The sequence below is a fragment of the Lepidochelys kempii genome, chromosome 10 (genome assembly GCF_965140285.1).
Source record: "Lepidochelys kempii isolate rLepKem1 chromosome 10, rLepKem1.hap1, whole genome shotgun sequence".
NCBI lineage: Eukaryota > Metazoa > Chordata > Testudines > Cheloniidae > Lepidochelys > Lepidochelys kempii.
In genome coordinates, this window is record NC_136389.1 from 31548308 (window position 1) to 31576004 (window position 27697).

Below are 27697 nucleotides of genomic sequence, written 5' to 3' on the forward strand. Positions count from 1 at the left end.
TTACAAAGGACCATCACCCATTCAGAGCCTAGCTTTTCCAAACTTCTCATCCAATCAGAGCCTAGAGCTTAGCTACTGCTAACCAAATTTTGTAAAGAACATTTGAGCCTGTTTGTTGTCAAACTTGAAGCACTCAGACTGACAAACTCTTGGCAGGTCTTTATCTGGTCTACTCCACTTCCTTCTAGGCATGGGCAGGAGACACAGTGCAAAGCAGTCAGAACAGTGACTCCCCAAAATGACATAGTGGAGTCCCATTTTACACCTCCTCCCACCTCAGGAATCCCATAGATGGTGCCTTCACCCGAGACCTCCACCCTGTCCCCACAGGAATCCTCCTCAATCAGACAGTACCTTCACCAGGGCTGCTGCTGCTCGGAAGCTCATTTTGGCCACTGATTCCCGTTTCCGCCGTCGTGGTAAGCGATTAAACCCAGACCGAGAGCTGGTGAAGGAGCACAGTGATGTGGCACCTGGAGTGATTGGTGTGTGAGGGATGCTGTATCCATCATTATCATCAGCCATACGGAATGCTCGGCCTCGTGCTAAAGGGTCTACAATCTGCAGACGAAGAGAGGATCTCAGTTACTGTGAGAAACTGGGAAGATCTCAGCATGCTCTCAGGCAAGGAGCAAAGGCCTGTGCCTCATTCTTGGGGCCCTTTTCTCCCCTCAACAAACACAAAGAAACATAGGAACTGCCAGACTGGATCAGACCTGGGCTTCATCAAGCCCAGTATCCTGTCTCTGACAGCTGCCAGCACAAGATGCTTCAGAGGAAGGTCTGGGATAATCTGTAATCCATGAAGGTCACACCGTGAGCCCTGAACATGAGGTTTTACATTCCTTCCAAAATTTTTATCATTAACTGTAATAAATATGGATAAAAACACTATCCAGAGGAGTGTCCAATCCTCTTTGACTCTTCCTAAATTCTTGGCTTCACCAACGTCATGTGGCAGTGAATTTCACAGTCTAATTATCTGTTGTGTGAATGAGAGTTTTTTCTAGGCCCTCGATCACTCTTTGGCTTCCTTTCACAGATTCCAAGGCCAGATACCACTGCGATCATGTAGTATGACCTTCTATATAAACACAGGCCAGATAACTTCCCCAAAATAATTCCTAAAGTAAATTTCTTCTCTGAGACCCCTCTCACTGTTCAATATCTTTTTTGAGAAGGAGTGACCAGTGCGGCATACGCTGTCGAGATGGACTCATTTACACAATGCATAATAATGTTTACAGTAGCATTTTCCATCCTGTATCCTAACATCTTGTTTGCTTTCTGGACCACAGTTGAACAGAGGTCTTTATTGAGCTGTCCTCTGTGATGCCCTGGTCCTTTTTGTGATTTAATACAGCTAACTTAGAACCCTGCAAGATGTGTAAATAGTTCACATTTTCCCCCTCCAATATGCATTACTTTGCAGCACATACCAGCATCGAATGTAAGCTACATTCACCCAGCTTAGTTAGGTCTCTGAAATTCCTCCATTCCTAAGCAGCAGAACACAAAACTCCTTTCTGGTCATCACTGCTGTTCTTTAGAGCTGGTCAAAATTTTTAAGCCAAAAATTCTTCTCACCAAAAATTGTGGTTTTGTTGAATATAATTTTTTTTTTGTAGAAAAAGGTCATCTTCAATTATATTGTTCAATATTTCAATGGAAAATTTTGAAACAAACTGAAAATTTTTACTTTGTTTAGGTTCAAATTGCATTTTTCATTTCGTTTTGGATTTGGGCGGGGGGGAGGGGAGGTGTTTCCTTTCACTTCCTTTTGGTTTTGGTTTTTTAAATACTCCCTGCCCCTTTTTTCCCCACCAGAACATGACTTCAGTGGGACTATCTGAGATAGTAAAGTAAAGCTCATGTGTGCTTGCAAGATTGGGGTCCAATTTTTGAAAATGTAACCCTACCTCACTCTGCAGACAAGGTAACCCAGCTGGAAGCCCAGGGAGGCAGCAGGAAGGAATTCTGCAGAGCAGCCCTTGGCTGCTGGTTACAGGATCCCTGGACTGGAACCTGAGATAGTGGGAGGGGACAGGCTCCCTACCAACCACCAGGGAAGGTGGCATGAATCCCCTGAGAAAGGGACATGGATGATAGAGAGCCCTGAGAAACGGGAGTGAGGACACAAGTCCCAGTGTCAGGGCTGAAGATCTGATACAAGGTCTCGGACTTGGTTGGACTCTTCTGGTACCCTGGCAGAGGTTGACTCAATTGTGACCTGACCAGAGGGCCGAGTTACAAGAAGAGAGACCACTGCAGCGCCAAAGCAATGGGCAGCTGGATGTGCCAGATGGGGGAGAGACACTACACCATGCTTAGCCACAAGGAAGAACTCCAGCAACGAGTGATCTCCTTCAAATCCACAGAAAATTTCATAGATATTTTTCATTTATTGCTGACTATTTCCAAAATAAGCAATCGAGTCAATAATTTCTTTAAATTTTTCAATTTTTTTTTTAAATTCTACCAAGTGACTAAGCTGACCAAATTTTTCCCCCCCAATATTGCTTGTTTATAAAATGGAAAATGATAAACATACTGATTAGAATTTTGGCTAATAAATTTGAAAAATGAACCAATTTTGCAACCTGCAAAATTTGTCAATTTCTCAAGCAGATCTACTTGTAACTAGGGCTATCAGGTGATTAAAAAAATAAATTGCAATTAATTGCATTGTGAAAGAATAATAGAATATCATTTATTTAAATATTTTTGGATGTTTTCTACATTTTCAAATATATTAATTTCAATTACAACACAGAATACAAAGTGTACAGTGCTCACTTTATATTTATTTTTATTACAAATATTTCCACTGTAAAAACCAAAAGAAATAGTATTTTTCAATTCACCTCATACAACTACTGTAGTGCAGTCTCTTTATCATGAAAGTTGAATTTACAAATGTAGAATTATGTACAGAAAACTGCATTCAAAAATAAAACAATGTAAAACTTTAAAGCCTACAAGTTCACTCAGTCCTATTTCTTGTTCAGCCAATCGCTCAGACAAACAAATTTGTTTACATTGGCAGGAGATAATGCTGTCCACTTCTTGTTTACAATGTCACCTGAAAATGAGAACCGGCGTTCACATGGCACTGTTGTAGCCAGCGTTGCAAGATATTTATGTGCCAGATGCGCTAAAGATTCATATGTCCCTTGATGCTTCAACTACCATTCCAGAGGACATGCGATCGTGCTCATGACGAGTTCTGCTCGATAATGATCCAAAGCAGTGCGGACCGACATATGTTCATTTCCATCACGTGAGTCACATGCCACCAGCAGAAGGCTGATTTTCTTTTTTGGTGGTTCTGGTTCTGTAGTTTCTGCATCGGAGTACTGCTCTTTTAAGACTTCTGAAAGCATGCTCCACACCTCGTCCCTTTCAGATTTTGGAAGGCACTTCAGATTCTTAAACCCTAGGTCGACTGCTGTAGCTATCTTTAGAAATCTCACATTGGTACCTTCTTTGCATTTTGTCAAATCTGCAGTGAAAGTGTTCTTAAAACGAACATGTGCTGGGTCATCATCCGAAACTTCTATAACATGAAATATATAGCAGAATGCAGGTAAAACAGAGCCAAAGACATACAGTTCTCCCCCAAGGAGTTCAGTCACAAATTTAATAAACACATTTTTTTAACAAGCGTCACCAGTACGGAACCATGTCTTCTGGAATGGTGGCCAAAGCATGAAGGGGCATACTAATGTTTAGCATATCTGGCATGTAAATGCCTTGCAACGCCAGCTACAAAAGTGCTATGCGAAAGCCTGTTCTCACTTTCAGGTGACATTGTAAATAAGAATCGGGTACCATTATGTCTCATAAATGTGAGCAAACTTGTTTGTCTGAGCGACTGGGTGAACAAGAAGTAGGACTGAGTGGAGTTGTAGGCTCTAAAGTTTTACATTGTTTTGTTTTTGAGTGCAGTTATGTAACAAAAAAATTCTACATTTGTAAGTTGCACTTTCACGACAAAGATTGCACTACAGTTTTTGTATGAGGTGAACAGAAAAATACTATTTCTTTTGTTTATCATTTTCACAGTGCAAATATTTGTAATCAAAAATAATATAAAGTGAGTACTGTATACTTTGTATTCTGTGCTGTAACTGGAATCAATATATTTTAAAATGTATAAAAACATCCAAAATATTTAATAAATTTAAATTGGTATTCTATTGCTTAACAGTGTGATTAAAACGGTGATTAATCATGATAAATTTTTTTAATCGCCATTAATTTTTGTGAGTTAATTGCGTGAGTTAACTGTGATCAATCGACAGCCCTACTTGTAACCTTCCTGGGCAGCACACACTTGTGAAATTACAGGATCCAGAACATCACATTACTTCTCCACAAGGTCAAAAATGAGGATTTAACTCTGTCCAACACAGCCAGAAAAAACTAATGCTGGCTATGGCAGCAATTTCTATGCACTCTCCTAACCAAAAGGCTGATAAAATACAATCCTTGGTAGATTTACAGGTTCTGCCAATATAGCATATAATCCTCATTACCCCAACAGTTGTGGCCCGAAAAAGTTATAGGCTCTGATGGCTGGGCTCATAACCAAGAGTTCAACATCTAACAGCACAACATAGCCAGCCTCCTTCCATTGTTACATATGGAAGTTATAAAATGCGGCAGCTACATCCGACAGACATTACAACTTCCACATGGCTCCAATGGGTAGGGTAGGAAAGACTATAACTTTTGTGAGGCCTGAGATGTGGTGCTCATTAACTTTAACCTCTCCAGGGTGCCAATTTATAAAAGACTTGTACTTTCAAAAATGAACACAAGGTTTTAGACAAAAGTTACAACTGCTGTCAGAGGACTGGATGGAAGTTCCAATATTAATGATCTTGACCATGAATAAATATTTTATATTTAAGAATACTTGTCAAACTGGTTCTGTGCCTGAGTTCTCAGCAAGGTCTAGAGCACAGGACCTGTTTGAAGCCACACGTCAATTATGAGTTGATTCAAAGGCTTTTCCAAACTGAAAAAGAAGCCATTTTTCTAAGTTCCATAACTCTAAAATGATTTGTTTGATTAAATCAAACTTTAAAAAACTTTTTAAAAACATGAGAAATTTCAGCTTTTGAGAAAGAGGAGAGAGGGCTCTCGGTGGGCAGGATCAGGGTTAGACAATAGTCAATCCTTTACTATGGAGACACTACCAATCTCTTACCCTCCCTTCTCCAAGGCAGGATTATCTGCAGATGGAGATAATTTCATTTCCCATTTCACCACCTGGACAAGTGCAACACTCTTAACTGACTTCATAATATCAGATTAATTACGAGGGAAAAGCAAGGCACTGGGAACCCTTCAGGTTAGAGCTCAAGTGCTAATGAAGTTACCTCATTTAGGTTTGTGTACTGGCAGAATCTGTACTTTGGGAACATGGAGTAGGCAAGGAAGCAGGAAGCTTTACAGCTTCCCCTGGCAATTTCTGAGGGCTTGTGAGCACAGTGTGCCAGCTGCTGAGGTAAGAGAGATGACACATAGGTAGCTCCTGTGAAGTCATGAGATAATATTTCTGAGGATACTGAAAACTAGGGTATTGTCACAGCAAAATGTGAAGAATAAAAAAGTAAGTGCATTGCATGGCAATGGGGCTATTAGTATGAGACTGCAGTTAGGGAGGATAGGGTCTAATCTGGGTATCGAAAGTAAACTGACAGTTCTCCTCTCAAAACTGCTGAATACCCCATGTTGGAAAAGACTCTGACAGCCAGATTTGACTAGGAAACTGGAATCTTGCTATGGAAAAAGCTGAAAAATGCCTTCCACGATTACTGTAATTCCTTACTAGTGCTCATATACCATTCTCACTCAGTAATGATGCCAAAGGGACAAAGACATGGCTCTCAGAGTCCTGGGGAAACAGACTGCAAATGTATAAACCCCAGAGGCCCAAGTGGAAGGGTGACAACACTGATTATGGGAAGAGAGTGCTCAAATGTGTGTATGAGATTTAGGAAACCATCCCTTCACAGGAAACTCTTCCTTTCCTCTAAAACCTTTGTTTCCATGTTTGATCTCTTTAGTGTCTTGTGTACACTGATCTGAAATGTTCAGGAAACACTGAACCCTAAAGCAGGCTTAGCATCCAGCAGTGGGAGAGGGGAGAAAGGAGCCTTTTTGGTATGTTCTGAAAGCTAACAAGCCCCATGGAAAGGCCCTGGCTACTCCTCCACTGGACTCACCTTCTGCATGCCAAGTTGACAAGTCCCGACATAGAGAGGAGGAGGGGTCTCTGTGCTAGTGAGTGAGATGTTATCCTGGCTGGGCAGGTCCATTTCCCGGATGACCTGAGGTTTCAGCTTCCCATATCGTTGGCTGCAATGGCGAAGGCTTTTTCTCTGCCATTTCTGAGTGGCATCGCTATCCTTGCTTACCCCAAACCAATCTGCTGTGCCCCTGAAAGACACCGACACACAAGCACAGGGAACGTTTGGGTTCGCTTAAATCATGCAAATTAGAGATAGAAAAGCCCCAGTGGTTCACACCTACTCCATTCCCATGCAGGATTCTGCCCTATAGTATATCTCACGGGCTCTTCACAGCTTGGTTTTAAATATGCAGTAAGACCAGGGCACAAAATTTTCATCAAAACATTATTATAAACAAAAAATGCCTTTTACCAAAACAAACATTTAACGCAAAAAAATATTTTGGTCAACTTTAAGTTTTTCCCAGTGGGGAAAAGAAAAGAAGGGGCAGCAGGAACCAGGGGACCTATTTATTTTGTCATTTAGTTTGACTGGAAACTTTTTTTAATGAAACTATTTTATTTCTTTGAACATTTTCACAGAAAATACTTACCCATGTTGGACCAGGCCTAGTCCCAAGTGATGGGGCCATGGCCCTTTCACAACCTCAGCCATCTCACAGTCCGAAAGAGTTTCCTTATATTCAGTCTGAATTCATCTTTTCTTCTCCTGACTCCCCATTATTGCCCTCTCCCTCCTTGTGCTTGCCAAACTGGTACTTAGCTGAAGCTTAGCATCAACATCCAGAGTGCCGCTATGCTCCCTGGGATCTCAACTTTCCAACAGTTTATGTCTGGGTTATAGGGGTACATAGCATTGAGCTGCCTGCTGCGGAAAGTTGAGAAAAGCTAGGAGCAGAAGGCAGTGGAGTGCAGCAATGCAGGCCATCAGGATATTGCTAGGGCTCTCCTGGGAGCAGAACAGTTTGTATTGCATTGCTTCTACTTCATCACTGAAAGGCATCTACATTCAAAGACAAAATCCTGGAGGAAGCCAGAACATGTAAATTAGGAGCATTTCAGGCCACCCCAAATGCAGGAGGACAGTCATGCATTGTAGCATGCAGTGTAATTGTAGCTATGTCAGTCCCAGGATATGAGAGAGACAAGGTGGGTGAGGCACTTACCTCACCCAGCTTGTCTCTCTCATATCCTGGGACTGACATGGCTACAGTCGTCTCTCTAGTCATGCATTGTAAACTGTCCTAGAAATGTAAGATTTACCACTGATCCATCATGCCTTTCCTCCAGCAGTGGCCAATACCTGCTGCTTCCAAAGAAGGCATGCCACAAGAACCCATAATGCACCTGGCCAAGTGTTCAATGCTGTGAAGAAAAAGTCCATCCTAACCCCTCCCAAGTGCACACATGGAAGCGTGAGATCATCTGATCCTTTTCATCAACTCCTTCATGGGAGCAAGGACATCCACTGATGCTGTGACACTGAGGGAGCGGTTTTAGCCTGTGCTCCTGGTGGAGGCCAGGGGGTATGCTCTGGCACTAAGAGGGAAGCAGACTCAGTTACTGTTAGTTCATCAGGTTTATGCCTGGGCATCAGAGGGGAATATACCATTTTAGTATTAGCAGGAAGTAGTATGCCCTAGAATTAGAATTAGGCAGGGGCAAGATTCTGTTAATGGGGTTTGTGCCTGGGCAGCGAGAGAATAAACTGCTTTTTGACTTATAACAAAAAGGTCCCTATCCAAACGATCTGGGTTATGTAAATACATATCCAATTCAAAGGCCTCAGACAGCCTCTCCTGTTAAACTCCAATTGTAACCCCATTTATCTCAGACTGGTCCCCTCTATATATCCCTTCCCAGATACCCAAAACAGAAGAGCCTTGCAGTGTGTCCCGAAGGTCAAAAGACTTGGGCTATTTTCATCCAAGGAGGAGAGGAAATTCTAAAATCAAGGGGCCCTCATGGAGAATGCCCTCACCCTGCCAGCAGCCTCTTCTCTGTCATTCCCAAGAGGGCTTCAGCTTAAGCAGCTTTGCAGATGGCAGCTCTGGCAGTGAAGCCCAGGAAAAGAGGTGGCTCCCAGACTATCTGGAGCTTTATAGGTTAAAACCAGCATTTTAGATTTTACTTGGAAGTTAACCAGCAGCTAATGTAGATTACAGAGCTCTGGTGTCATGTGCTCCCAATAAGACACACTATTCACCCAGCACGCAGCTGCCTTCTGCACCAGGTCCAAATGTAGCCTCGCACTGCAACAGTCTAACCTTTGAGGGGGTCAACAAACATGTGAACAAGGGGGATCCAGTGGACATAGTGTACTTAGATTTCCAGAAAGCCTTTGACAAGGTCCCTCTGACAAAGGCTCTTATGTAAATTAAGTTGTCATGGGATAAGAGGGAAGATCCTTTCATGGATTGAGAACTGGTTAAAAGACAGGGAACAAAGGGTACGAATACATTGTAAATGTTCAGAATGGAGAGGGGTAACTAGTGGTGTTCCCCAAGGGTCAGTCCTAGGAACAATCCTATTCAACTTATAAATAAATGGTCTGGAGAAAGGAGTAAACAGTCAGGTGGCAAAGTTTGCAGATAATACTAAACTGCTCAAGATAGTTAAGACCAAAGCAGACCGTGAAGAACTTCAAAAAGATCTCACAAAACTAAGGGATTGGGCAAGAAAATGGCAAATGAAATTTAATGTGGATAAATGTAAAGTAATGCACATTGGAAAAAATAACCCCAGCTATACATACAATATGATGGGGGCTAATTTAGCTACAACTAATCAGGAGAAAGATCTTGGAGTCATCGTGAATAGTTCTCTGAAGACGTCCAAGCAGTGTGCAGCAGCAGTCAAAAAAGCAAACAGGATGTTAGGAATCATTAAAAAAGGGATAGAGAATAAGACGGAGAACATCTTATGGCCCTTATATAAATCCACGGTACGCCCACATCTTGAATACTGCGTACAAATGTGGTCCCTTCATCTCAAAAAAGATATACTGGCATTAGAAAAGGTTCAGAAAAGGGCAACTAAAATGATTAGGGGTTTGGAACAAGTTCCATATGAGGAGAGATTAAAGAGGCTAGGACTTTTCAGCTTGGAAAAGAGGAGACTAAGGGGGGATATGATAGAGGTCTATAAAATCATGAGTGGTGTGGAGAAAGTGAATAAGGAAAAGTTATTTACTTGTTCCCATAATATAAGAACTAGGGGCCACCAAATGAAATTAATGGGTAGCAGGTTTAAAACAAATAAAAGGAAATTCTTCTTCACTGAGCGCACAGTCAACCTGTGGAACTCCTTGCCTGAGGAGGTTGTGGCGAGGACTATAACAGGGTTTAAAAGAGAACTGGATAAATTCATGGAGGTTAAGTCCATTCATGACTATTAGCCAGGATGGGTAAGGAATGGTGTCCCTAGCCTCTGTTTGTCAGAAGGTGGAGATGGATGGCAGGAGAGAGATCACTAGATCATTACCTGTTAAGTTCACTCCCTCTGGGGCACCTGGCATTGGCCACTGTTGGTAGACAGGATACTGGGCTGGATGGACCTTTGGTCTGACCCAGTATGGCCATTCTTATGTTCTTAAGGTCTGCATCCAAGAAAAGAGAACCTGTCCTTCTGGACACATGCAAGTTGAACAAAGCCATCCTGGCCCAATGTCACTTGTTCATCCAACCAGACCCCAGATGGTGAACTCTAGTCAAGCACCAACATCTCCTCCTTGGCAGAGACATGGACAGTTTCCTCTAATAACAAACCCAGCGCTCCCCACTGGTCTTCACCAGCCTGTGGATCTCACCTGATTGGAGTGACCCAAATTTTTCCTAACACCTCCAGCACCTCAGTAAGGTGATACAGGCCAAAAGTCAAGAGGCAGCTTTGCACTCCGCTTAGGAGTCTATTCCCTCAGGATATTGTTCTGCTCCTACAGACACCGATCGGTCAGCTCAAACAGGTACAAACAGGTACAACATCTGAACAATGTTCTCCATTTGCCCACAGTGAAAGGGACTAGAATCAGCACCCAGGCTGACACAGCCTGAATTAACTGGGCTGTCCACAGCCCAAAACAAACCCACTGACTGAGACTGTACAGGTGCTACAGTGGAGGAAAGAAACTTTCCTTACTTCCTGCGCGGCCACAATGTAAGGCTTCAAAACAATCTTTATAGCCCAGTTGACCAGATTTGTCTCGAGGCTTCTGTATCCAGCACTCTATCCACCTTCCCAGTCACTTCTTTTGTCACAGGATGTATGTGAACCAAGCTAATCTGTGAGGGTGAAGCCTGCACCTAGGGGCCACTCCACTGAAGGAAGAGGACAAAGCATTTTACTGTCCTAACCAACCACGGATGGAACAATGTAGTGACAGAAATGGATCATGCTTCGGAGCCCTCTGAACACCCTCCACCCCCATTAGCCACCAGCAAGGCAAGCCCCTTGCCCTGACAGCAGAGGACAAAAGAAAACAATTGCTCTGATTGAAGTCAAAGCTGTGATGTTAGGATGGAATGGGCAGCTATTCTGTTCTATTTCTGGCACTCATAATGGAATGCCAGGGTTATATTTGTGTGCACCCTAGCCCTAAAGATGTGCCCTGTCCCTTTGCAGTTTCGGAGCTCTGCTGAAGAGGTTAAAGGGAACAGAGTGGGGAAGCAAGGTGTGGTTGCAGGAGGCAGTTGTACTCCAGTGAGACTGAGCAGGCATGGGGCTTGGGCAAGCTGCGTTTGTTTGGTTTCTTGGATAGTAACTTTAATAAAACCCCAGTTTTAAAACCCTTCCTGGTCTGGGAGTGTAACATATCCCCCTTTGTATCTGAGCACCTTCCAGAGGCATATCAAGCTCAGTAACTAGCATCTGTGTCCTGTGGGTCATTCTCTTTCTCTCTTCCCCTCCCCAGGGGACGGTTTATCATTCTAGGGCATTGTGTACACACTACTCTGTTCCCATTAGCATGGCAGGGTGAAGAAGTGCACCCTGCACCTGGAGGTCTGTGGGGCCCAGGCGTGCCTCTGGGAATTGGTTCCAGCTGTGAAGAAGGCCAGGAGGCTGAGGGCTTGTTAGGTCGGGAAGGAGGCTAATGGCTCATTAGTCAATTCCATGCTCGGTATTTTCAGCTTCTGAAACGTTTAGTGGATGTGACCATTCTTTCCGTTAGGTGCGCACATGACACCCACCACAGCAGGCCCCTTTGTTTGGATCCTGCCCAGGCCCTGGGGTCTATGCAGTAGGCAGCATGGCGCAGGGCTAGCATCCATGCACGATTCACAGCAGCCCTCCCACACACATGCATTGGCTGGGCTTCACACTCAACACCACGGGTACCTGAAAAGCGATCGGGGAACTGACTGCCTTTTTCTCAGGGGCCTCCTGCCTGCCCGGTGCCCATGAATAGGCAGGGTCTGAATCCTCTCAAACCGTACCCGTCTGCTGCAAAGAAAAGAGAGCTGAAGGGAGAGAGCCTGCAGGGACAGGCAGCAAATGAGAGGTGCCTTTTCCCATTGCCACTGGGGACGGGGTAAAGGGAGGGTATCGCACTGTCATTTATTCCTGTTCATAACATTTTCACCACAGTGACAGCTGAGACCAGGTGCACCCAAGGCCATGCTCTGATGGACAGCACAACCTTGCAGAGAGAAGCTGGGAATGGCAGAAAAGAGCCTCTGTGCTTGTAACTTGGAGCGGGGCCTGGCGCAAGAGCAGGGCCTGGGGCAATGTGGTAGGCCACAGACTCCCTTTCATGCACTTACACTCTTGCCCTGATTTCCCCAAGACTCCTGCTGACTCCAGAGAGGCCCGTGTCCCCCAGACTTCTGGAACTGAAGCCACTTTCTATTTAGGTGCCTAAATATTAGGGCTGTCAAGAGATTAAAAAAATTAATCACGATTAATCGTGCCATTAATCACACTGTTAAATAATAATAATAGAATACCATTTATTGAAATATTTTTGGGTGTTTTCTACATTTTCAAATATATTAATTTCAATTACAACACAGAATACAAAGTGTACAGTGCTCACTTTACTTTTTATTACAAATATTTGCACTATATAAAAACAAGAACTAGTATTTTTCAATTCATCTAATACAAGTACTGTAGTGCAATCTCTATCATGAAGTTGAACTTACAAATGTAGAATTATGTACAAAAACTGCATTCAAAAATAAAACAATGTAAAATTTTAGAGCCTGCAAGTCCACTCAGTCCTACTTCTTGTTCAGCCAATTGGTCAGACAAACAAATTTGTTTACATTGGCAGGAGATAATGCTGCCCGCTTCTTGTTTACAATGTCACCTGAAAGTGAAAACAGGCGTTCTCATGACACCATTGTAGCCGGCATCACAAGATATTTATATGCCAGGTGCGCTAAAGATTCATATGTCCCTTGCTGCTTCAACTACCATTCCAGAGGACATGCATTCATGCTGATGACGAGTTCTGCTCGATAATGATCCAAAGCAGTGCGGACCGACATATGTTCATTTCCATCATGTGAGTCACATGCCACCAGCAGACAGCTGATTTTCTTTTTTGGTGGTTCTGGTTCTGTAATTTCTGCATTGGAGTATTGCTCTTTTAAGACTTCTGAAAGCATGCTCCACACCTTGTCCCTTTCAGATTTTGGAAGGCACTTCAGATTCTTAAACCTTAGATCAAGTGCTGTAGCTATCTTTAGAAATCTCACATTGGTACCTTCTTTGCGTTTTGTCAAATCTGCAGTGAAAGTGTTCTTAAAATGAACAACATGTGCAGGGTCATCATCCGAGAGTGGTATAACATGAGATATATGGCAAAATGCAGGTAAAACAGAGCAAGGGACATACAATTCTCTGCCAAGGAGTTCAGTCACAAATTTAATTAACACCTTTTTTTTTAAACGAGCGTCATCAGCATGGAAGCATGTCTCTGGAATGGTGGCTAAAGCATGAAGGGGCATATAAATATTTAGCATATCTGGCACGTAAATACCTTGCAATGCCAGCTACAAAAGTCCCATGCAAATGCCTGTTCTGACTTTCTGGTGACATTGTAAATAGGAAGTGGGTAGCAGTATCTCCCATAAAAGTAAACAAACTTGTTTGTCTTAGCGATTGGCTGAACAAGAAGACTGAGTGGACTTGTAGGCCCTGACGTTTTACATTGTTTTGTTTTTGAGTGTAGTTATGTAACAAAAAATTCTACATTTGTAAGTTGCACTTTCACCACAAAGAGACTGCATCACAGTACTTGTATGAGGTGAATTGAAAAATAATTGTTTCGTTGAATTGTTTGTTTTGTTTATCATTTTTACATGCAAATATTTGTAATAACAAATAATATACACTGATTTCAATTAGAACACAGAATACAATACATATGAAAATGTAGAAAAACATCCAAATATTTAATAAATTTCAACCGGTATTCTATTGTTTAACAGTGAGATTAAAACTTCAATTAATCGGGATTAATTTTTTTGAATTAATCGTCTGAGTTAACTGTGATTAATCAACAGCCCTACTGAACATGGATCGAGCTGCCCACCTTTAGGAACCAACACTTGGAAACGTTGGCTTTTACCTCTCCATGCGTCAGATGCTTTCTCTATGAAATGAGGGTGCTGCTGTCCAGCCCCCGTGAAAGTAGGGGCAGAGGCCAGGAAGCTGAATTAAACACTCCCAGCTTTCTCCTGGAAGTCTTACTGTCAATTTAAACTCAACAGGACCAAAACTGGGCTCCTGATCTTCCCTCCCTACCCCTCCATCTCAGCCATTGTCTACCCCTATCTCCTCCCTCTCCCTTGGGGGACCTCTGGCTCTTACCCTTTCATCTCCCTACACTGGAATCTAGGCCATGGGAGAGAATCCTGCTGATTCTTCTTCTTCAGCATCACTAAGATCTGCTCTTTCCTTTCTGTCCATACCACTAAAACTCTCATCCAGACCCCCATCATCTCCTGCCTTAATGTCTGCAGACTCCCTGATACACACAGTGCTGCCCAGTCCACACAACACAGCTGCTGAGATCATCTTTCTGGCCAGCTCATCAGACCCCGTCCTTGCATCTCTCGACTGGCTCTCCACCTTCTTTGTATCAAATGTACATTTCTAGTCTTGCCCTTCCTACTTATCTGACCTAGTCTTTTATTACAGCATTTCCCACCCTTTTCTCCCACGCTCAGTGCCCCGTTTGCATCTCCTACAACTCCCTCCTGCTCATGGAATACCCTTCCAAGCTGGTCCACCAGACCCATTCCCCATTCCTTAGGAATCTGGTGGACCATCTACAAGCCATGAGTCAAAGACACTTGCCAAAAGGCATAAAGAAAAGCAGTGCCCTTAGCAGACCCTCTCTGCTGTGTACAAGCCTGTGTGGAACAGCTACATTGTCTTACTGCAGCATGTTTGAAATCACCTTTTCAGAGCAGGAGAACATTTTCGAAAGTTCCTGTACGTGACATGAAGGCAAATGGGACTTCTGAGCCATTTACCCACCCAGGAATTGTGACTCTCCAGTTGCACTGGGAGGGGCCTTGTGCACGTCTCAGGGCTGTAAAATAACAGTGCACAAAACAAACAATAGAAACGTTCACTACAGCAGAGACACAACGCCAGATCCAGGCTACCAAGCAGAGCCCACAGCTACCCCCAGCCTGAGAGAGTAAATGGATTTTCCAACATGCCCAGAAAGGCAGGACTCAACCTCCGTCAGATCAATAGCCAAAGACCCAGCACCAAGCATGCCCTGCCCAGGACCAGGCCCAGAGAGTCAGATCTAGGGACTGTTGGCATGAGCAGATCATCTGACCTCAGCTCCTCAATGGAGCATGAGCAGCTTCTCCACTATCCAGGGACCATTCTGCACCTGCTGTAGCCCCTCCACAGCCCAAGGAGCCCTCACCCCTCTGAACAGCACCAGGGGGAAGATTCATCCCACAGCTGTGCTAATGCAAGGATAGAGGGGAGGCAGCCTGTGCCTCCCACATTTAGGGGCTGCCCTAACTTGTGCCCAGTTGCAATGGTCCCTATGGGCCATTACAAGGGTGCAGAATTGCTGGGGCTCAGGGCTGAGCCGGCCGAACCGCCTCCTAACCTCAACTGCCCCCCTCACTTCTCTGGCCTATCCCCCAGAATGCACCCAGTGCTCAGAGCTCCTGCCGAGGTAGTGGTTCAGGTATTGGGCCTGACACAGGCCCCTTCTCCATGGTGTATTCCCTATTTCTTGAGCAGGGTGCTCATGCCTTCCCTATGGCCAGTCTAGCTGTTACAAAGGTCACAGAGCAGCAATGAACCTGGCCCAATGCCAGGTGTTCAGGACTCTGTGTGCTGTTCAGGAGGTCTGAGAAAGTGATTGTTGGCAGGGAGGGGGTAGGTAGGAGATTAGGGAATGAACAGGCTGTGAACCCCAGAGACATCCCAACATACACTGATGAATGGACTTTCTGCCCTGTTAGACCTGACACCGCTGCCCTCTGGATGGCAGCACAGAGGCCATCAACCCTCCAAGCCCCAGTGGCCTCCCAGGCACCAAGGGCAGATGCAGAGGGAGGTGCTCATCATCAAGGGAGCTGAAGGCTCCTCTCCCATAAACCGGGAATGACCTCCTTACAGCCAGCAGAACCACATTAGCGGAGTATGTGAGATGGGGATCAAATCCATCACACCCAAGAGCCAGACGTACAAGCGTGTTCCCCACGTCACATTTTCAGGAATGGGGCGGGGGGGGGACTATTTAAAATGATAATTAGGAAAAGAGTATAACTGAGCGGGGACCATTCAGCTGTGCATGTTGTTCATCCATGGGGCAAGTCTCACACTGCGTTTGTTCAGGTACCCAGAGCACTGGGGCCCCAATTTTGTCTGGAGTTCTGGCAGCTACTATAATATGATAAATATTAACCAGGCCAAAAGTCATGGGGCAGGGATCAGGAAGGAGATAGCCACATCTGGGAGAAACTGGATCAGTATGCCTAATACAGACAGAAAAGTCACTTCTGCCTGTTAATGTGACCTGGGGCTTCAGGACCAGTTGGGGATGCAGATGCATGTTACCCCAATATACAGACATCACTAACAAGGCAGGGGGTTGCTCTCAGTCCTGAGGGCAGACACCATCCCACCAAGTTCTCCAGAACCCCAAAAGTCCCAAGTGCATAAAGGTGGCAGCCAAGAAAGCAGATGCCATGGGAACAGCTGCAGAGCAGCTCTCTCTCCCCTGCTCTACGTCTGCACAGCAGGATTCCCTCCTTCTCCAACAACTGCCTATTTTCAAGGGTTCTTTCCCCAAACACATCCAGGCACATGTACCTTCCTAAGAACCATCAGGGCCAGGCTGCTGTACAGATGTCAGACACACAAGGCAGGTGAGGTAATATCTTTTATTAGACCAACTTCTGCTGGTGAGAGAGAGAGAAGCTTTAGAGCAGACGTCAGGCAGACATCAGCTGGTTCTGCCGTTTCAAAAGGGATGGTCAGACTGCTTGCACAAGGCAAGAAGTGCATTGTTTGACACGCCATAAACACAAGCAGCCAAAGGAAATTTGCTCAAACTTTCCAAAGATCTTCCCTCTGGGCAGAGACCAAGCCGAGAACACATCAGCCCAGAAGGGAGTGTGTGAAACTAAGGGCCTAAAATAGAGTATGTCTCGCAGCCTTCCCTAGAGGGTCACTCTCAGCACTGCACAGAATTCTGTCCAAACTAACTGTTGCCCATGGCCCCTCCAGCTGCAGCTGGATCTCAGCCAAGGAAGCCCTTCATTTCCATTGGTTCTGGCAAAACAGCAGCTTGAGGTCATACTGGGCCAAGTGCAAATGGCCCTGAATAAGGACGGTGTAGAGCTGCTGGCCCCAGGAGACCTCTGGGACTGGGCTTGGGGCACAGGAGGACAACAGAAGCTCTTTGGCTAGCACATACTGCTTCTCTGTGTGCAGCCCAAGAACCATGACCCTGCCCCCTTTGCAATGATTTGAAGTATCTTCCCAAACACTATAATCTTCTGAAGGGCTTTGACCAAGTCAAAGCGAACAGGCAGTCCTAACGCTCCGAAAATATTCTGTTCAGTAAAAATCATGATAAGGCACTTCTAATGCAAGGTGGAGAGTGTAATGCAGCAACGTAGGCAAGCGCTGATCTCCCAGGAGCAGTTCTAACTAAACCACTCGTTAGTAGAGGAAACTGCTCCTTGGACTCCAACATCCAGAGTCCTCAGCAGGAAATTGCTGCATCTCTTCAGAAAGTGCAAACGAAGCCAGGAGGCTTGTCAGCAGCAAATCCCAAGGCCTTCACCTTTCCCTCTTAAAACAGTCTCTGTGTGCACAATATGCCACATCTTACCTTCTGATGGTTTGGGTGATGGAGGTCTGTCGTTGTAGCATGGGCCGCCGCACCTCGTTTGGCGGGGAGGGGATGCGGGTGTTCTCAGCAGGCATGCTGACGCTTCTCAGGAAGGCCTGGCGTTTAAATGGCTGCAAAACAAAGTGGGGAGCATTTCAGTGCCCCTGCATTCATGCTGCACATTCATTCCCTAGCAAAACCCAACAGGGACATGAAACACAAAGGAACCAACAGTATAGCAGCTTCCCTAGCCAAGGGCTGTTTGTTCATTGCAGGGCACGAATAGCTCGTGGGCTAACAAGTGCTACTGGCCGGGTCTGTGGCAAAGCTCTTGCACCAGGCTTCTGCCCCTGCTCTAGGCTTTGCCACAGTGCTGAGTAGGTGAGAAAGATGTGTTACTTATGGTCGGGGCCTCTCTCCCTACACACCCCCAGGCTCATAGCGCTGCAACCCCAGAACTGGGCACTAGTCACATGAGTGAGGAGACGGACTTTGCCATCGTATCCAAAACACAAGACCTGGTAGTAATACAGGACTTTAAGTACTCAGACATCTGTTGGAAAAGTAATACAGCAAAACACAAGATCTCCAGCAAGTTCCTGGAGTGCACTGGGGACAACTTTTTGTTTCTGAAAGCAGAGGAAGTAACCAGGGACACAAGAATTTTAGATTTCATTCTGACCAGCAGGGAGGAATTGGTAGCAAACCTGAAGGTAGAAGGTAATATAGGTGAAAGTGACCATGAAATGACAGATTTCATGACTCTAAGAAAAGGAAGGAGTGAGAGCAGCAGAAGAAGGACAATGGATTTAAAAAAAGCAGACTTTAACAAATTGAGAGAAGTGGTAGGTAAGGTCCCATGGGAAAAAAAATCTAAGGGAAAAAGGAGTTCAAGAGAGTTGGCAGTTTCTCAAGGAGACAATATAAAAGGCACAACAGCAAATTATCCCAATGTGAAGGAAAGATAGGAATAATAGTAAGAGGCCAATATGACTCCATCAGGAGCATTTTAATTACCTGAAAATCAAAATAATCTGTGTTTCCACATTTTATCAGCCCAGAAGGGAGTGTGTGAAACTAAGGGCCTAAAATAGAGAATGTCTCGCAGCCTTCCCTAGAGGGGCACTCTCAGCACTGCACAGAATTCTGTCCAAACTGTACATTTAGTACAGTTCTATAAAATGTGGAAATACAGATGAATCGCTAAGAACAGCACAAGCAGGTAGGGACAAAATTAGAAAGACTACGGCACAAAATGAGTTACAACTTGCAGGGGACATAAAAGACAATACGAAGAGGTTCTTTAAATATATTAGGAGCAAGATTAAGACGAAGGAAAGGGTAGGTCCTCTACCTAGTGGGGAAGGAGAGCTAATAACAGCTGGCATGAAGAAAGCTGAGGTGCTTAATGCCTATTCTGTTTCAGTCTTCAGTAAAAAAGTTATGACGACTGTAACGCCCCCTCATGGCCATAGGTATGTCTGCAGTGCCCCCCCTCCCCCCGTTTCCCCTTTCTCAGGGCTCCTTGGACAAACCACACACAGTCTCTCTCCTCCAAATATAGTCCTTCTTGGGGTCTGGTTTCTTTCTTTACAAAGCTCCAAAAAAAGCAAACACAAAGAAGGAATTTTACCACTCACTCACAGAGCCCCCCACAAATCTGTTCCAAGGCCTGGCTCTTACCTCAGAGCCTGGGGGCAGAAATGGTTTCCTCACAGAGCCTCTCCTATCAGTTTGCATCTATCCTACACAAGCTGACTCCCTTGCAGCTTCCCAAGTGTCAGTCTCTCCCCAACAGAACTGCTTCAGCTCTCTCAGAAGGAACCAGCTGCTTGAGGTTCCTTCCCTGCAACAGGTGTCTCCAACTGGCTCATTTAGCAAGCCTGGCCCAGGATTCTGCAGGCAGCTCCTTCGCTCCCTTTGCTCTCTCACAGTGACCAGATACTCAACACAATTAACATTAAAACAACAAGGGGGAAGGAACAAAAGCCAAAATAGGGAAAGAACAGGTTAAAGAATATTTAGATACGTTAGATGTATTCAAGTTAGCAGGACCTGATGTATTTCATCTTAGAGTACTCAAGGAACTAGCTGAAGCGATCTCAGATCTATTAGCAATTATCTTTGGCAAACTCATGGGAGGACAGGTCAGGTCCCAGGCAACTGGAGAAGAGGATACATAGTACCTGTCTTTACAAAGGGGAACAAAGAGGACTCAAGGAATCATAGACCAGACAGCCTAAATTCAATACCTAGAAAGATAGTGGAACAAATTATTAAACAATCAGAGGATAACAGGGTTATGAAAGGAATAGTCAGCATGGATTTGTCAAGAACAAATCATACCAAACCAACCTAATTTCCTTCCTTGAAAGGGTTAATAGCCTAGTGGATAGAGGAAAAGCATTAAATATGGTCTTTCTTGATTTTAGTAAGGCTTTTGACACTGTAAGAACATAAGAATGGTCACACTGGGTCAGACCAATGGTCCATTTCGCCCAGTATCTTGCCTTGTGACAGCAGCCAATGCCAGATGCTTCAGAGGGAATGAACAGAACAGGGCAGTTATCAAGTGGATCCATCCTGTTGTCCAAACCCAGCTTCTGGCAGTCAGATGCTTAGGGACATTGAGAGCACAGGGTTGCATCCCTAACCATCTTGGCTAAGACCAATAGTTGGACTATCCTCCATGAACTTCTCTAATTCCTTTTAAACCCAGTTATACTTTTGGCCTTCACAACATCCCCTGGCAATGAGTTCCACGGGTTCACTCTCCATTGTGTGAAGTACTTCCTTTGTTCGTCTTAAACCTGCTGCCTATTCAATTTCATTGGGTGATCCCTAGTTCCCGTGTTACGTGGGGGTAAATAATACTTTCTTATTGACTTTCTTCACATCATTCATGATTTCATAGATCTCTATCGTATCACCCCTTTGTCATCTTTTCTAAAATGAACAATCCCAATCTTTTTAATCTCTACTCATATGGAAGCTGTTTCATACCCCTAATCATTTTTGTTACCCCTCTTTGTACCTTTTCCAATTCTGATATTTCTTTTTTGAGATGGGGCAACTGGAATCACATGCAGTGTAAAAGTGTGGGTTACTATGGATGTCTATAGCGGCATTATTATGTTTTCTGTCTTATTATCGATCCCTTTCGTAATGGTTGCTAACACTGTTAGCTTTTGGGTTTGCTGTTGCATATTGAGCAGATGTTTTCAGAGAACTAGCCGTGATGTCTCCAAGATCACAGTTTGAGTGATAACAGCTAATTTAGTATGTATAGTTGGATTATGTTTTCCAATTAACATTACTTTGCATTAATCATTATTGAATTTCATCTGCCATTTTGTTGCCCAGTCACCCAATTTTGTGATATCCATTTGTAACTCTTCAGTCTGCTTTGGACTTAACTATCTTGAGTAATTTTGTATCATCTGCAAACTTTGCCACCTCATTGTTTACCCCCTTTCCCAGATCATTTATGAATATGTCCTTGGGGGACATCACTATTTACCTCTCTCCATTGTGAAAACTGACCATTTATTCCTACCCTTTGTTTCCTATCTTTTAACCAGTTACTGATCCAGGAAAGGATCTTCCCTCTTATCACATGACAGCTTACTTTGCTTAAGAGCCCTTGGTGCGGGACTTTGTCAAAGGCTTTCTGAAACTTCAAGTACACTATATCAACTGGATCATCCTTGTCCACATTTGTTGATCCTCTCTAAGAATTTTAATAGATTTGATGAGGCATGATTTTCCTTTACAAAAGCCAAGTTGACTCTTCCTCAAATATCATGTTCCTCTATGCGTCTGATAATTCTGTTCTTTCCTATAGTTTCACCAATTTCCCTCATACTGAAGTTAGACTTACCGGCCTGTAATTGCCAGGATCACCTCTAGACACTTTTTTAAAAATCAGCTTTGCATTAGATATCCTCTAGGCATCTAGTACAAAGGCTTATTTAAGCAATAGGTTACATACTGCAGCTAGTAGTTCTGCAATTTCATATCTGCATTTCCTTCAGAACTCTTGGGTGAATACTATCTGGTCCAAAGGACTTATTACCATTTAATTTATTCCAAAACCTCCTCTATTGACACCTCAACCTGGGACAGTATCTCAGATTTGTCACCTAAGGAATCTCCCTCACAGCCTCTCCAGTGAAGACAGATGCAAAGAATTCATGTAGCTTCTCCACAATGGCCTTGTCTTCCTCAAGTGCTCCTTTAGCACCTGGATCATCCAGCGGCCCCCTGGCTGTTTGGCAGGCTTCCTGCTTCTGATGTACTTAAAAAAAAAATGTTGCTTTCGTTTGCGTCTTGCTAGTTGCTCTTCAAATTCTTTTTCAGCCTGCCTGATTACATTTTTACACTTGACTTGCCAGAGTATATGCTCCTTTCTAATTTCCTCATTAGGATTTGACTTCCAATTTTTAAAAGGATGCCTTTTTGCCTCTAACCACCTCTTTAATTATGTTGTTTAGCCACAGGGGCATTTTTTGGTCCTCTTACTGTTTTTTTGTTGTTTTTATTTGGTGTATATATTCAGTTTGAGCCTCTATTATGGTATCTTAAAATATTTTCCATGCAGCTTGCAAGCATTTCACTCTTGTGACTGTTCCTTTTAATTTTTTTTAAACTAGCCTCCTCATTTTTAGGTAGTTGCCCTTTTTGAAGTTAAATGCTACTGTGGAGGGTTTCATTGGCATTTTCCCCCCTACAAGCACATTAAATTTAGTTACATTATATTCACTGTTACCGAACAGTTCAGCTATTTTCAACTCTTGGACCAGATCCTGTGTACTTTAGGACTCCATGACTTAGGACTAAATCAAAAATGCCTCTCCCCTTGTGCATTCCTGGACTAGCTGCTCCAAGAAGCAATTGTTAAAGGTGTCTAGAAATTTTATCTCTGCATGAGGTACATGTACCCAGTCAATAAGGGAATAGTTGACATCCACCATTATTATTGGGTTTTCTGTTTTTGTAGCCTCTCTGATCTCCCTGAGCATTTCACAAACCACTGTCACCATTCTGGTCAGGTGGTCGATAGAACATTCCCTACTTCTATACTCTTATTATTCAAGCATGGAGATTAGTTCCACATGACTTTCTCTCGAGCAAACTAGGAAATGCATTCTAGATGAAGTTACTATAAAGCGGGGGCACAACTGGTTGAAAGACTGTACGCAAAGAGTAGTTATCAATGGTTCACTGTCAAACCAAAAAGTCATATCTAGTGGGATGTCAGAAAAGTCAGTCCTGGGTCTGGTACTATTCAATATTTTCATTAATGACCTGTATAATAGAGTGGAGAGTATGCTTATGAAATTTGCAGATGACGCCAAACTGGGAGGAGTTGCAAGCACGTTGGAAAACAGAATTAGAATTCAAAATGACCTTGACAAATTGGAGAATTGTTCTGAATTCAACAAGATGCAATTCAATAAAGATAAGTAAAGTACTTTGCATTTAGGTAGAAAAAATCAAATCATAGAATATCAGGGTTGGAAGGGACCCCTGAAGGTCATCTAGTCCAACCCCCTGCTCGAAGCAGGACCAATTCCCAGTTAAATCATCCCAGCCAGGGCTTTGTCAAGCCTGACCTTAAAAACCTCTAAGGAAGGAGATTCTACCACCTCCCTAGGTAACACATTCCAATGTTTTACCACCCTCTTAGTGAAAAAGTTTTTCCTAATATCCAATCTAAACCTCCCCCACTGCAACTTGAGACCATTACTCCTCGTTCTGTCATCTGCTACCATTGAGAACAGTCTAGAGCCATCCTCTTTGGAACCCCCTTTCAGGTAGTTGAAAGCAGCTATCAAATCCCCCCTCATTCTTCTCTTCTGCAGGCTAAACAATCCCAGCTCCCTCAGCCTCTCCTCATAACTCATGTGTTCTAGACCCCTAATCATTTTTGTTGCCCTTCGCTGGACTCTCTCCAATTTATCCACATCCTTCTTGTAGTGTGGGGCCCAAAACTGGACACAGTACTCCAGATGAGGCCTCACCAATGTCGAATAGAGGGGAACGATCACGTCCCTCGATCTGCTCGCTATGCCCCTACTTATACATCCCAAAATGCCATTGGCCTTCTTGGCAACAAGGGCACACTGCTGACTCATATCCAGCTTCTCGTCCACTGTCACCCCTAGGTCCTTTTCCGCAGAACTGCTGCCTAGCCATTCGGTCCCTAGTCTGTAGCGGTGCATGGGATTCTTCCGTCCTAAGTGCAGGACTCTGCACTTATCCTTATTGAACCTCATCAGATTTCTTTTGGCCCAATCCTCCAATTTGTCTAGGTCCTTCTGTATCCTATCCCTCCCCTCCAGCGTATCTACCACTCCTCCCAGTTTAGTATCATCCGCAAATTTGCTGAGAGTGCAATCCACACCATCCTCCAGATCCTTGCACAAATAGAAAATGGGGAATAACTAGTTAGGTGGTAGTACTTCTGAAAAGGGTCTGGGGTGATAGTGGATCACAATTTGAATATAAGCCAACAATGTGATGCAGTTAAATAATGACTAAATACCATTCTGGTAGTGGTGTAGTTCTACCCGGAAAGGGAGAAATTTCCAGTGGGTTGGGTGAATGTCGACGTGGACATAGACGTCCTTCATATCAAGAGCTGCAAACCAGGCTCCATGGGGAAGGGAGGGGATAATAGATGCCAGCATCACCATATGGAACTTATTACGTATTTAATTCTTAACTGCCTTTTATCAATAGTTATTGTACAGGCTATTCCTACCTTACTTCCTGTACTAAACACCTTCTCACTATTTTTGTTGTTGAAGACAAGTTTAAAAAGAAGAGTTCACTATCAACTATTTATGAATTGTTAATTTCATCCCTTCCTCACTTATTAATGGAGCTACTTTCTTCCCAGTTCCTCTCTGCCCTTGATATATATGTAACCGCCCCATTCCCATTTTTTCATTCTCCCTGGTACTGTAGTCCATTGTGTGGCTCTTAGGATCCACTGGGTTGTTGCTGATTTCCCATGCTCCTGGCATACTGACATGTTAACACTCCACTTACTCTTCATCTTTTCTTTCCAGACAACCCACCTTCTGCCTCCCTTTGTCTGTTGGAAGGTACAATTCAGATCACCTGACTTAAATGAAGCTCTCGTTTCCATCCTTACCCCTGTAACTTAATAACCATTTAATATGCCCTACCTGTTTTGTATCTAGGAGGCCTAGACCATATAATGCCATATAATAAAGTATCCCTAGACCATATAATGCAAACAGGCTCTCAACACAGTAGAGTCCAAAGCTCTAAGCATCCAAATCCCTTCCCATTGTGCGTACAGACTACATTGAACTCACATATTCATTCCTTATGCCCCCTCCCCGATCTTTGTACATTACTCATACCAGTACCTGCACAAAGGTGGGCTCCTCAGGCATTGCCACAGAGATGGGCACCGGTATGTCGAGTTTGAGCCATGGCGGCTTCTTCCGCTGTAAACTGCTCGTGCTGTCACGCCGCACTTCAGACATCTTCCTGTCTCAGTCCTCAGGCCTGAGGAAAAGGGAAGAGATCATTGAGTTTGGAAGGAGTCCATGCCGTTCATTGGTCAGGCAGATCTCGCCTTTTATCATGCATACAAAGTGGCTATGAGCAGCTACCGATTCACTCAAATCCTGTCCCTAGTTAGCTGATTTGCTGAGTACTTTCTGTGACTAATCTGCTGTTGCAGTTTTGTGAGCAGTTTGCTATGGGTATTCAAGAGTCACCTTCCCAGCAGTTCTGATAAGTTCTGATTAGACACACAGATCACATGGCATGTTTCTGTTCTCCAACAGGAGGAAGGGAACACCTAGAATCAGGTTTCCAGAGTGAACGCTAAGTTGTTGTTTTAAAATTCACTTTCCATTAACACTGTCTGAGATTTGCTTAATAGCCACTATTTCCTCAAGGACTGAGGATGGATTACCGCTTATTTGGACCTGGGTCCAATTCAACCAATGGGCCCTCCCAACAAATCAAAGCCATCAACCTCACTCTGAAAACTCCTTGTGATTCATGTCCATTCCCTAGCCGAGCCTGAGCCAAGAACTGTATTTCTGACTTTGGCAAACACTAATTAACTATTATTGTCTTAAAATTCAATTTTATTTAACTGTTTTATATAAAACCCAACCACATACTGACCTCAGAAAAAATGAGCTCAGTGTGCAAACTACAGAAGCTCATCAATTCCAGGTTAAATCCAGGACAGAGTGTAGTCATATGGGAACAGTACAGAAATAGCATTAAATAAAAATCACTGTGGTTAACGAAATGTTTTAACAACAATGTGACAAATTACCATCTTACCCACTTTACTAGAGGTTATGCCCTTTTTCCCTGCCCTTTGCCTTTTTGGGTTGAGCTCTTCCGGGCAGGGATTGTGTTTGGAAAGTGCACTGTGTGTGCAACAGAAACAGAAACAAATCATCATCCTCCTCAAATATTCCTATATACAAATTTACAAACATGCCGAGCCCTTCATACAAATTTGTTCTCTGTTCCAGCATCCTCAGTGCGGTGGGCTGAGGAGGATGCAGAAACACAATGTTTGTATAAATACAAGCTAGCAATTATTGTATTGTGTACTGTGGCCAGTTCTGGGCACCACATTTCAGGAAAGAGGTGGACAAATTGGAGAAAGTTCAGGAGAAGAGCAACAAAAATGATTAAAGGTCTAAAAAACATGACCTACGAGGGAAGATTGAAAAAACTGGGTTTGTTTAGTCTGGAGAAGAGAAGACTGAGGTGGGACATAACAGTTTTCAAGTACATATAAGGTTGTTACAAGGAGGAGGGAGAAAAATATGAATATTTTCTCAGGCCCAATTCTCCTTGCACTTACCTGGGTTAGAATCACAGAAATGTAGGCCTGGAAGGGATCTTGATAAATCATCTAGTCCAGTCCCTGCATTGCGGCAGGATTATCTAGAGTAGACCATCTCTAACAGGTTTTTGTCTAATCTGTTCTTAAAAACCTCCAATGAAAGATGGAGATTCCACAACCTTCCTAGATAACCTGTTCCAGTGCTTTTCCACCTTTACAGTCAGGAATTTTTTCCTCATGTCTACCCTAAATCTCCCTTGCTGCAATTTAAACCCATTGCTTCTTGTTTTGTCCTCAGGGGTTAAAGAGAACAATTTATCATCCTCCTCTTTATAACAACCTTTTACATACTTGAAGACTTATGTCCCCCCTCAGTCTTCTCTTCTTCAGCCTAAACAAACCCAATTTTTACAATCTTTCCTTGTCAGTCATGTTTTCTAAACCTTTAATAATTTTTCTTGCTCTGCTCTGGACTTTCTCCAATTTGTCCACATCTTTCCTGAAGTGTGGAGCCCAGGGTTGGATGCTATACTCCAGCTGAAGCCTTATCAATACTGAGTACAGTGGAAGAAATTACTTCTTGTTTATAACACTCCTGATACGTCCCATAATGATCACTTTTTTTTTTTTTTTTGGGGCAACAGAATTACATTGTTGACTCATATTTAGTTTGTGATCCACTATAACCCCCACATCCCTTTCTGCAGTACTCCTTCCTTAGGAGTCATTTCCCATTTTGTATTTATGCAATTGATTATTCCTTCCTAAGTTTAGTACTCTGCATTTGTCCATATTGAACTTCATCCTATTTACTTCAGACCATTTCTCCAGTTTATCAAGATCATGTTGAAATCTAATCCTGTCCTCCAGAGCGCTTGGTACCCCTCCCAGCTTGGTATCATCCACAAACTTTATAAAGTGTACTCTCTATGCCATTATCCAAATCATTTATGAAGACATCAAATAGTACTGGACATAGGACAGATCCTTGCAGGTCCCTTCCAGCTCAATTGTGAGCCACTGGTAACTGCTCTCTGAATATGGTTTTCCAGCCAGTTCTGCACCCACCTCATAGTAGGTTCATCTAGGCTATATTTCTCTAGTTTGTTTATGAGAAGGTAGTAAGAGACCACATTAAAAGCCTTACTGAAGTCAAAATATATTAAATCTGTTGCTTCCCCCGTCCACAAGGCTTGTTACCTTGACAAAGAAAGATATTAGTTTGGTTTGACATAACTTATTCTTAACA

The 27697-nt window shown here is 43.6% G+C and overlaps 1 protein-coding gene across 3 annotated transcripts in view; it reads right to left on the reverse strand.

Annotated features, from left to right (window-relative positions):
• RHBDF1 (rhomboid 5 homolog 1) overlaps window positions 1-27697 on the reverse strand; it is a 116335-nt gene that overhangs the window by 35951 nt on the left and 52687 nt on the right. For 2 of the 3 annotated variants that reach the window (XM_073362664.2, XM_073362661.2), the window contains exons 2-6: window positions 24992-25133; window positions 17589-17719; window positions 11597-11698; window positions 6237-6450; window positions 355-561 (exon numbers count right to left, since the gene is read on the reverse strand). In XM_073362664.2, coding sequence (XP_073218765.1) covers window positions 355-561; window positions 6237-6450; window positions 11597-11698; window positions 17589-17719; window positions 24992-25111 — 774 coding nt within the window. In that variant the 5' untranslated portion in view covers window positions 25112-25133. The remainder of the gene's footprint in view (window positions 1-354; window positions 562-6236; window positions 6451-11596; window positions 11699-17588; window positions 17720-24991; window positions 25134-27697) is intronic. The other variant, XM_073362662.2, reaches the window with a different exon arrangement.